General features: G+C 47.7%; 1 protein-coding gene across 6 annotated transcripts in view; it reads left to right on the top strand.

Annotated features, from left to right (window-relative positions):
- IQSEC1 (IQ motif and Sec7 domain ArfGEF 1) overlaps nucleotides 1-12,818 on the top strand; it is a 1,387,106-nt gene that overhangs the window by 1,224,658 nt on the left and 149,630 nt on the right. For all 6 annotated transcript variants that reach the window (XM_075321245.1, XM_075321244.1, XM_075321240.1 and 3 more), the window contains one exon: nucleotides 3,544-3,820. In XM_075321245.1, coding sequence (XP_075177360.1) covers nucleotides 3,544-3,820 — 277 coding nt within the window. The remainder of the gene's footprint in view (nucleotides 1-3,543; nucleotides 3,821-12,818) is intronic.

Raw genomic sequence — 12,818 nt, forward strand, 5'->3', positions numbered from 1 at the left:
TGTCCTTTTTAAAATGTGGAGCCCAAAACTGGATCCCGTATTCCAGATGTGGCCTTACAAGTGATTTATAGAGGGGTAACAATACGTTGGGATCGCGGGATCTAATCTCTCTTTTTATACACCCTAGAATCTTGTTTGCTTTAGCAGCTGCTGCTTGACATTGAGCGCTGCTGCTCAGCTTATTTGTAATGAGAATACCCAAGTCCTTCTCCTGTTCTGTAGTCCCGAGTTTACTTCCATTTAATGTATACGCAGCTATAGGATTACTCCGTCCTAGGTGCATTACTCTACATTTATCAACATTAAATCTCATTTGCCAAGTATCTGCCCATTCTGACATCTTATCCAGATCTTTTTGTAATATTGTACTATCCAGGTCAGTTTTTAATATCCTACATAGTTTGGTGTCATCGGCAAGGACTGACACTGTACTATCAATCCCATCCACAAGGTCATTAATAAAGAGAGTAAAAAGAATCGGTCCAAGCACAGATCCCTGCGGCCCCCACTGCTCCCAGTACAGATCCCTGTGTCCTCCCCCACTGCTCCCAGTACAGATCCCTGCGGCACCCCACTGCTGACTATAGCCCATTTAGAGAATGTACCATTTATGACTACTCTTTGTTTCCTATCTTTTAGCCAATTACTTACCCAGTTGCATATTGTGTCCCCTAGTCCTTGCTTCTGGAGCTTTAGTATAAGGCTATTATGTGGTACAGTATCAAATGCCTTTGCAAAGTCCAAATAAATCACATCAGCTGCATTACCAATATCCAGGTTTGCACTTACCCCCTCATAGAACCCCAACAGGTTGGTTAGACACGACTTATCTTTCATGAATCCATGCTGTTTGTCAGTTATCATATTATTTTCTGCAATATATTTTTGCATGTCATCCCTTAAAATGCCCTCAAAAACTTTGCATACTACTGATGTCAGGCTTACTGGACGTTAGTTGCCTGGATCTACCCTCTTACCTTTCTTAAATATCGGTACCACATCAGCAATCCTCCAATCCTGAGGCACCAACCCCGTTACAAGTGAGTCTAAAAAGATGAGATATAGCGGTCTGTCGATTACGGAGCTCAATTCCCTCAATATTCGTGGATGAATGCCATCTGGCCCTGGGGATTTGTCAATGTTTAATTTACTCAGACGTAGGCGTACTTCATCTTGTGTTAAATTAATTATATCGGGTGGTGGACTTTGATTTTTCACTTGTTGAATGATCCCTGGTACAGTCAGTTCCTTGGTGAATACAGATGAGAAATGCCTATTTAATATCTCAGTCTTTTGTTTGTCCTCTATAACTAACTTGTTATTATATTTTAAGGGTCCGATACTATCCTTTGTTTTCCTTTTGGCATTAATGTATTTATAAAAGATATTGGGATTTATTTTAATGTCATTGGCGATTTTTGTTTCAGTAGCTAGTTTTGCTTGTTTGATTTCTTTTTTGCATTGCCTATTGATATCTTTATACTCCTGTAATGCTATTTCTGTATTCTCAGCCTTTAAGATTTTAAACGCCCTTTGTTTTTGTTTTATTATACTTTGTACAGTCTTATTTATCCATAGTGGTTTCTTTTTATTCCTGGACATTTTATTACCAGAGGGTATACGTTTTTTACAGGACTCTAGTAGTATATCCTTAAACTTACCCCATTTATGTTCGGTATCCCCAGTTACCATGACTCTGTCCCAATCTACACATTTAAGCTCTTCCCTTAATTTGTTGAAATCAGCTTTCCTAAAATTCCAGGTTTTAGCATTCCCCCTTTGAAATGTGTTATCTGTGACTTCTACCGCGTGTTAGCTGTGGCTTCTACCGCGTGTTAGCTGTGGCTTGTACCGCGTGTTAGCTGTGGCTTCTACCGCGTGTTAGCTGTGGCTTCTACCGCGTGTTAGCTGTGGCTTGTACCGCGTGTTAGCTGTGGCTTGTACCGCGTGTTATCTGCGGCTTGTACCGCGTGTTAGCTGCGGCTTGTACCGCGTGTTAGCTGTGGCTTGTACCGCGTGTTAGCTGTGGCTTGTACCGCGTGTTAGCTGTGGCTTGTACCGCGTGTTAGCTGTGGCTTGTACCGTGTGTTAGCTGTGACTTCTACCGCGTGTTATCTGTGACTTCTACTGCGTGTTAGCTGCGGCTTCTACCGCGTGTTAGCTGCGGCTTCTACCGCGTGTTAGCTGTGGCTTCTACCGCGTGTTAGCTGTGGCTTCTACCGCGTGTTAGCTGTGGCTTCTACCGCGTGTTAGCTGTGGCTTCTACCGCGTGTTAGCTCTGGCTTCTACCGCGTGTTAGCTGTGGCTTCTACCGCGTGTTAGCTGCGGCTTGTACCGCGTGTTAGCTGCGGCTTCTACCGCGTGTTAGCTGCGGCTTCTACCGCGTGTTAGCTGTGGCTTCTACCGCGTGTTAGCTGTGGCTTCTACCGCGTGTTAGCTGTGGCTTCTACCGCGTGTTAGCTCTGGCTTCTACCGCGTGTTAGCTGTGGCTTCTACCGCGTGTTAGCTGTGGCTTGTACCGCGTGTTAGCTGTGGCTTCTACCGCGTGTTAGCTGCGGCTTCTACCGCGTGTTAGCTGCGGCTTCTACCGCATGTTAGCTGCGGCTTCTACCGCGTGTTATCTGCAGCTTCTACCGCATGTTAGCTGCGGCTTCTACCGCGTGTTATCTGCAGCTTCTACCGCGTGTTAGCTGCGGCTTCTACCGCGTGTTAGCTGCGGCTTCTACCGCGTGTTAGCTGCGGCTTCTACCGCGTGTTATCTGCAGCTTCTACCGCGTGTTAGCTGCGGCTTCTACCGCGTGTTAGCTGCGGCTTCTACCGCGTGTTAGCTGCGGCTTCTACCGCGTGTTAGCTGCGGCTTCTACCGCGTGTTAGCTGTGGCTTCTACCGCGTGTTAGCTGCGGCTTCTACCGCGTGTTAGCTGCGGCTTCTACCGCGTGTTAGCTGCGGCTTCTACCGCGTGTTAGCTGCGGCTTCTACCGCGTGTTAGCTGCGGCTTCTACCGTGTGTTATCTGCGGCTTCTACCGTGTGTTATCTGCGGCTTCTACCGCGTGTTAGGTGTGGCTTCTACCGCGTGTTAGCTGCGGCTTCTACCGCGTGTTAGCTGCGGCTTCTACCGCGTGTTATCTGCGGCTTGTACCGCGTGTTAGCTGCGGCTTGTACCGCGTGTTATCTGCGGCTTGTACCGCGTGTTAGCTGTGGCTTGTACCGCGTGTTATCTGCGGCTTGTACCGCGTGTTAGCTGTGGCTTGTACCGCGTGTTAGCTGCGGCTTGTACCGCGTGTTAGCTGTGGCTTGTACCGCGTGTTAGCTGCGGCTTCTACCGCGTGTTAGCTGCGGCTTGTATCGCGTGTTAGCTGTGGCTTCTACCGCGTGTTAGCTGTGGCTTCTACCGCGTGTTAGCTGTGGCTTCTGTGCTTACTGGGTGCGAGTACCGTTATGTGAATTGAAATATCCCAGATGATGCAATAGTCGTGGTCGTAGCGTCTTGTATAATGAATGAGGACAGTGACTCATGGATTTACTCATTTCTTTCCTTCTAGTGTTGAAGGCGAGGTCCCTGGGAGTGAGACCGGCGCTTCTATAGACGGCTCAGGTTACCACCAAGGGGCAATAACGCACAGCTCATCTATAAGCCCCGACCAGTACGACCATCCTGCTTACGGCATTTACTCCGTGTCCCCTGGACAGCGCTCACGAAGGCCAAAACTACAGCACTCCACCTCCATTCTGCGGAAACAGGCCGAGGAGGAGGCGATTAAGCGCTCCCGATCACTCTCCGAGAGCTATGAGCTGTCTTCAGACTTGCAGGACAAGCAGGTAACGCTTCTTGCTGTATTTCTATACACATAATATGAAAAATAAAGCTTTAATGAATGACCATCTTCAAGATCTCTACATGCTGTCAATGTATGAAAACATATTTGCAGAGTGTTAACTACAGACCTAGTCCTCCTTACATCTGAGAGGTAGATGCAATTGGTAAATGGTTAAAGAGTAGTGATGTGCGAACCCGAACTGTAAAGGTCAGGGTCTGTACCGGATACCCATGCACCGACCCCAAATACACAGTTCTCAGGATACTCCGTGTAATTATTCGGATTCGGCGACACGGATAATTAAAAAAATAAAGGAAAAAGAAAATAGGAAATAAAGCAGGAGCATTATACTTACCTAGTCTCCCACGCGGCTGTAACACTATTTCCGGGGCCACTCATTAGCCTCATGCAAATTTACTGCTTCCCCTGTCCCAGCTTGTGATTGTTTGGAGTCAGACCGCGCCCCCACCCTGTGTGACAGCGTCTGTGATTGCTTGGAATCACATCGCTGTCTGCGTCTCTATAGTGGAGTAAAATAACTAAATAAAATTGGCATAGGGTCCCCCCATATAGTGATACCTGGCGCAGATACAGCTACAGGCTGCATCCCATACAAGGGACCCTGTGTAGCTTTTTTTTAAATTATTTAAATAAATAAGTTTGATACCCATCCGTGATAAAGCCGACAGCTAGGGGCTGGTATTCTCAAGCTTGTGAGACCCATGGTTATTGGACCCCCCCAGCCTAAAAATATCAGCTTGCAGCTACCCAGAATTGTCATTTCCATTAGATGCGACAATCCCGGCACTTTTTCAGTCTTATCCCAATGGCCCTGGTGCGGTGGTAATCAGGGTAATATAAGGGGTTAATGACAGTATACAGCTGCCACTAAGCTCTTGAATAGTAATGGAGACGTCTATAAGTGAAAAGAAATAAACACAAATTCCCCCAAAAATCCTTTATTTGAAATAAGATACAAAAAAATCACTCTTTTTCTCCAATTTATTAACCCCAAACACCCAGTTCCAACGTAATCCACATGAGGTCCCACGACGATCCCGACTCTGCTACATACTGAAGTCACAGTGCGCGGGCAAAGAACATGGCCACATTCTGTGGCTTCAGGCAAAGACTGAGTGAGCTGTAGCTGTGAGGTCACTCTGCAGGTTCCCACAGTACCCCACCCGGGACTGCAGGTAAACTGACTCTAGGTGATCTCATTGAACTCAGTGACCTCACTGAAACCGGATTTTTTTTTCCTCAAGAGATGCAGATTTGGTGCTGAAAATGTTACACCAAATCCCTACATCAATCTGCATCTTCTGGCAAAAAAAAGCATCTAAACACGATGCGTTTTTTGCGGTATTGATGCAATTTTTTGCCAGGAGATGCAGATTTGGTGCAGGAATTTGGTGTATAAATTTTAGCAACAAATCTGCATCTCTTGGGGAAAAAACACACAAAAACTGTTTTGACGCCATTTCGGTGAGGTTTTCTGCCAGGGGGTGCAAACATATGGGGGGTGCAGAAATATGGTGCCAACATTTCAGCAGCAAATTTTCATCTCCTGACAGAAAACCACACTGAAACCGTATTTTTGTGCAGTTTTTTTTTGCCAAGGTATACAGATTAGGTGCTGAAGTTTATACACCATATTCCTGCACAAAATCTGTATCTTTTGGCAAAGAAACGCATCAAAAGATGATGCGCTTTTTGCGGTATTGATGCAATTTTTTACCAGGAGATGTAGATTTGGTGCAGGAATAGAGTGTTTAAATTTCAGCACCAAATCTGTATCTCTTGGCAAAAAAATGAACAAAAAACGCTTTTGACGCCGTTTATGTGCGATTTCTGCTCAGAGATGCAAATTTGGTGCAGAAACCTGGTGCGACATTTCAGCAGCAAATTTTCAGAAAAGCGCATCAAACTGGCGTCAAAACCGTTTTTGTGTGGGGGTTTTTTTGCCATGAGATGCAGATTTGGTGTTGAAATTTATACACCATATTCCTGTACCAAATCTGCATCTTTTGGCAAAAACATTGAATCAAAACTGCATTGTGTTTTGATGGGTTTTATTGCCAGAAGATGCAGTATTGACGCAGGAATTTGATGTATACATTTAGGCACAATATTTGTATCTCTTGGCAAAAAACCCCCCGCAATTTTCTGCCAGGAGATGCAGGTCTCATTGAACTGAATGAGCTCACCTGAGGTAAGGTCACTGAGTTCAATGAGTCACCTGAGGTCAGTTTACCTGGAGGTGACAATTCTGGACTGCAGCAGGCTGCTATTTTTAGGCTGAGGGGGGCCTAATAACCATGGGCCTCTCCAGCCTTAGCATACCAGCCTCCAGCTGTTGGCTTTATCAAGGTTGGATATCAAAATTAGGGGGAATCGCACAACGTTTTTTTCAATTTATTTAAATTAAAAAGAAAAGACACATAGGGTCCCTCTTATTTTAATATACAGTCAAGATAAGCACAGACTGGGGGCTGCAGCCTGAAGCCATGGGCTTTATCTTTGCTGCGTATCATAATATGCCAATTTATTTATTTATTTTTACACCACTCTACAGACGGTGTGTGTGATGCAGTCTGACTGCAACCAATCACAGATGTCGGGACTGCCCGTGGGTGGGGGAAGCAGTGAATATGTATGAGGGTAATGAGCGGCCCAGCAAGTAGTGTTACAGCTGCGCGGGAGACTCAGTAAGTAGAACGCTCCTGCTCTAATCCCCCTAGCCCTTTCTACCAGCATTTTAAAGCACAATATTTAGGTCTCCATAGACTTATATAGGGATCGGCATCAGGGCAGATGTTCGGGATTAAGTCCAGTCCAGAACCTGTTTTGTTTTTTTTGTTTTTAATTCGGTTGGACACGCCAATCCTGAATCCCTGCACTTTTTCCCCATCTTTATTAAAGAGGAACTGTTGTTTTTGAATTATTTTACCCCCCCATAAATCAATAGTACACGTGAAAATAATTCACTTTGTAATCTACTTTATCAGAGAAGTCTGCTTCTTTCTCCTCCGCTCGTTGTAAAATCAACATCGTTGTACGCTGATCACCATGACATCACAAGGCACAGGGGGATTTACCAGCTAAATGCACCCAAATTCAGGCATAATTTGCTCCAAAATATGTTTTATGAATTTGACCATATTTCTTATTGTGTTTAAGACACTTTATCGCTGTAATCTCGCTTTACAGTGACAGAAAAGGAGCAGGACCTCAAACACTCTCGAAATGACACCGTTATGTTGGTGCAGGTTTCTGGCACAGAATAAGCCAACTAAGGGCTCGTGCACGTGACTGTAATATCGGACCAAGTGCTAAAGTCAGATCGCCCTCGGACAGTGTTATTCAGTGAGTCCTCTTTTCCCTGGACCGTCTGGTCAGAGGACAAATATTGCCTCCGAGAATCGGATCGCGCTCGCCCATTCACATCTCTGGATCCATGAAAAATCTGACCGTACTCGGATGACGGACAAAATGGAGAAGGTGGAAACACTGTGTTTTCTCCACATACTGGGGCCACGCTAAACTCTGATCACAAGAATTGGGCTCATTCACATGAGGAGGTTTTGTTCCTTACGGATTTTGAACTGCTGAGTTTTTTCAGCATTGAAATGAATGAGAAACATGCACAAGCAAAAATATTGCGACACAGATCAGTATCAGTACAGTCGTGCCAGGTAAGGTGTATAGATCGCCCCAAGTACTTCACTTTATTAATACCTTGCCTGCTGTAAAAAGAAAATGAGGGCACAAGGGCAGTGGACATGTAATAACACCATACAGTGTCCTCGCAGATCCTGGCCACATTTGAGCTCTGCCGTGGCTCCAGAAGTGAGACCGCTGCAGACAATCACAGTGCATGTCCTTTTCTAAACTATTGAATGTACTTAGTTAGCAATGGAAGGCATTCTGAAACCAGATCCATTTCTTACAGACAAGAGATGTAACTAGGGGCTCAGCTCAGGAGGGGAAACGTCTAAGGGGGCCGCAAACACATAACTCAACTATGGTGGCACAACCTATCCATAGGGGAAACTCAACAGATGACCCCACTGTTACTGGACATAAATCTCTATACAAACACCATATAGTGGAATATACCGTCCTACAGAACATATCATAGGTTATATCATAGGTTATAGGTGGGGGCTACAGCTAATGTAATAGAAAAGAGTCCAGACTTTGCTCCTAGAATGTAATAATGCCCCATCTGCACCTTTGATGGTCACAATACCCGAGTGCCCTTCTAACAATAATGGTTCTCAAGTGTCCACTTAACATTAATTAAGTATGTGGTGGCTCAGTGGTTAGCACAGCAGTCTTGCAGCGCTGGGGTCCTGGGTTCGAATCCCACCAAGGACAACATCTGCAAGGGGTTTGTATGTTCTCCCCGTCTTTGCGTGGGTTTCCTCCCACATTAAAAAGACATACAGATAGGGAATTTAGATTGTGAGCCCCAATGGGGACAGTGTTCCTGATGTACGTAAAGCGCTGCGGAATATGTTAGCGCTATATAAAAATAAAGATTTATTTTTTTATTTAATTATTATACCCTTAGTCCTGCAATGTACACCTCCCCAATACACAGTATGATGGGCCCACAGCTCCCCTATACACAGTATGATGGGCCCACACCTCCCCTATACACAGTATGATGAGTCCACAGCTCCCCTATACACAGTATGGTGGGTCCACAGCTCCCCTATACACAGTATGATGGGATCACTGCTCCCCTATACACAGTATGATGGGTCCACTGCTCCCCTATACACAGTATGATGGGTCCACTGCTCCCCTATACACAGTATAATGGGCCCACACCTCCCCTATACACAGTATGATGGGCCCACAGCTCCCCTATACACAGTATGATGGGTCCACTGCTCCCCTATACACAGTATGATGGGCCCACTGCTCCCCTATACACAGTATGATGGGCCCACAGCTCCCCTATACACAGTATGATGGGCCCACAGCTCCCCTATACACAGTATGATGGGCCCACAGCTCCTCTATACACAGAATGATGGGCCCACAGCTCCCTATACACCGTATGATGGGCCCACTGCTCCCCTATACACAGTATGATGGGCCCACAGCTCCCTATACACCGTATGATGGGCCCACTGCTCCGCTATATACATTATAATGGGCCCACACCTCCCCTATACACAGTATGATGGGCCCACAGCTCCCCTATACACAGTATGATGGGTCCACTGCTCCCCTATACACAGTATGATGGGCCCACAGCTCCCCTATACACAGTATGATGGGTCCACTGCTCCCCTATACACAGTATGATGGGCCCACAGCTCCCCTATACACAGTATGATGGGCCCACAGCTCCTCTATACACAGTATGATGGGCCCACAGCTCCCTATACACCGTATGATGGGCCCACTGCTCCCCTATACACAGTATGATGGGCCCACAGCTCCCTATACACCGTATGATGGGCCCACTGCTCCCCTATACACAGTATAATGGGCCCACACCTCCCCTATACACAGTATGATGGGCCCACAGCTCCCCTATACACAGTATGATGGGTCCACTGCTCCCTATACACCGTATGATGGGCCCACTGCTCCCCTATACACAGTATGATGAGCCCACAGCTCCCTATACACCGTATGATGGGCCCACTGCTCCCCTATACACAATATGATGGGTCCACAGCTCCCTATACACCGTATGATGGGCCCACTGCTCCCCTATACACAGTATAATGGGCCCAAACCTCCCCTATACACAGTATGATGGGCCCACAGCTCCCCTATACACAGTATGATGGGTCCACTGCTCCCCTATACACAGTATGATGGGCCCACAGCTCCTCTATACACAGTATGGTGGGCCCACAGCTCCCCTATACACAGTATGATGGGTCCACAGCTCCTCTATACACAGTATGATAGGCCCACAGCTCCTCTATACACAGTATGATGGGCCCACTGCTCCCCTATACACAGTATGATGGGCCCACAGCTCTCCTATACACAGTATGATGGGCCCACTGCTCCCCTGTACACAGTATGGTGGGCCCACAGCTCCCCTATACACAGTATGGTGGGCCCACAGCTCCCCTATACACAGTATGATGGGCCCACAGCTCCCCTATACACAGTATGATGGGCCCACAGCTCCCCTATACACAGTATGATGGGTCCACAGCTCCCCTATACACAGTATGATGGGCCCACAGCTCCCCTATACACAGTATGATGGGCCCACAGCTCCCCTATACACAGTATGATGGGCCCACAGCTCCCCATTACACAGTATGATGGGCCCACAGCTCCCCTATACACAGTATGATGGCTCCACTGCTCCCCTATACACAGTATAATGGGCCCACAGCTCCCCTATACACAGTATGATGGGCCCACAGCTCCCCATTACACAGTATGATGGGCCCACAGCTCCCCTATACACAGTATGATGGCTCCACTGCTCCCCTATACACAGTATGATGGGCCCACAGCTCCCCATTACACAGTATGATGGGCCCACAGCTCCCCTATACACAGTATGATGGGCCCACAGCTCCCCTATACACAGTATGATGGGTCCACTGCTCCCCTATACACAGTATGATGGGTCCACTGCTCCCCTATACACAGTATGGTGGGCCCACTGCTCCCCTATACACAGTATAATGGGCCCACAACTCCCCTATACACAGTTTGATGTCCCCACAGCTCCCCTATACACAGTATGATGGGTCCACAGCTCCCCTATACACAGTAGGATGGGCCCACTGCTGCCCTATACACAGTATGATGGGCCCACAGCTCCCCTATACACAGTATGATGGGCCCACAGCTCCCCTATACACAGTATGATGGGCCCACTGCTGCCCTATACACAGTATAATGGGTCCACAGCTCTCTATACACAGTATGATGGGTCCACAGCTCCCCTATACACAGTATGATGGGTCCACAGCTCCCCTATACACCGTATGATGGGCCCACTGCTCCCCTATACACAGTATGATGGGCCCACAGCTCCCCTATACACAGTATAATGGGTCCACAGCTCCCCTATACACAGTATGATGTCCCCACAGCTCCCCTATACACAGTATGATGGGCCCACAGCTTCCCTATACACAGTATGATGAGCCCACAGCTCCCCTATACACAGTATAATGGGCCCACATCTCCCCTATACACAGTATGATGGGCCCACAGCTCCCCTATACACAGTATAATGGGCCCACAGCTTCCCTATACACAGTATGATGGGTCCACTGCTCCCCTATACACAGTATGATGGGCCCACAGCTCCCCTATACACAGTATGATGGGTCCACTGCTCCCCTATACACAGTATGATGGGCCCACAGCTCCCTATACACAGTATGATGGGCCCACAGCTCCCCTATACACAGTATAATGGGCCCACAGATCCCCTATACACAGTATGATGGGTCCACAGCTCCCTATACACAGTATAATGGGTCCACAGCTCCCCTATACACATTATGATGGGTCCACAGCTCCCCTATACACAGTATGATGGGCCCACAGCTCCCCTATACACAGTATGATGGGTCCACAGCTCCCCTATACACAGTATGATGGGTCCACAGCTCCCTATACACAGTATGATGGGCCCACAGCTCCCCTATACACAGTATAATGGGTCCACAGCTCCCTATACACAGTATGATGGGCCCACTGCTCCCCTATACACAGTGTAATGGGCCCACAGCTCCCCTATACACAGTATGATGGGTCCACAGCTCCCTATACACAGTATAATGGGTCCACAGCTCCCTATACACAGTATGATGGGCCCACAGCTCCTCTATACTCAGTATGGTGGGTCCACAGCTCCCCTATACACAGTATGATGGGTCCACAGCTCCCCTATACACAGTATGATGGGTCCACAGATCCCTATACACAGTATGATGGGTCCACAGCTCCCCTATACACAGTATGATGGGCCCACAGCTGCCCTATACACAGTATGATGTGTCCACAGCTCCCCTATACACAGTATGATGGGCCCACTGCTCCCCTATACACAGTATTATGGGTCCACAGCTGCCCTATACACAGTATGATGGGTCCACAGCTCCCCTATACACAGTATGATGGGCCCACTGCTCCCCTATACACAGTATGATGAGCCCACAGCTCCCCTATACACAGTATAATGGGACCACAGCTTCCTATACACAGTATGATGAGCCCACAGCTCCCCTATACACAGTATGATGGGCCCACAGTTCCCCTATACACAGTATGATGGGCGCACAGCTCCCCTATACACAGTATGATGGGCCCACAGCTCCCCTATACACAGTATGATGGGTCCACAGCTGCCCTATACACAGTATGATGGGTCCACAGCTCCCCTATACACAGTATGATGGGCCCACTGCTCCCCTATACACAGTATGATGAGCCCACAGCTCCCCTATACACAGTATAATGGGCCCACAGCTCCCCTATACACAGTATGATGAGCCCACAGCTCCCCTATACACAGTATGATGGGCCCACAGCTCCCCTATACACAGTATAATGGGCCCACAGCTCCCCTATACACAGTATAATGGGCCCACAGCTCCCCTATACACAGTATAATGGGCCCACAGCTCCCCTATACACTGTATAATGAGCCCACAGCTCCCCTATACACAGTATGATGGGTCCACAGCTCCCCTATACACAGTATAATGGGTCCACAGCTCCCCTATACACAGTATGATGGGCCCACTGCTCCCCTATACACAGTATGATGGGCCCACAGCTCCCTATACACAGTATGATGGGCCCACAGCTCCCCTATACACAGTATAATGGGCCCACAGCTCCCCTATACACAGTATAATGGCCCCACAGCTCCCCTATACACAGTATAATGGCCCCACAGCTCCCCTATACACAGTATAATGGGCCCACAGCTCCCCTATACACAGTATAATGGGCCCACAGCTCCCCTATACACAGTATAATGG

The sequence above is a fragment of the Anomaloglossus baeobatrachus genome, chromosome 8 (assembly GCF_048569485.1).
Source record: "Anomaloglossus baeobatrachus isolate aAnoBae1 chromosome 8, aAnoBae1.hap1, whole genome shotgun sequence".
NCBI classification, from domain to species: domain Eukaryota; kingdom Metazoa; phylum Chordata; class Amphibia; order Anura; family Aromobatidae; genus Anomaloglossus; species Anomaloglossus baeobatrachus.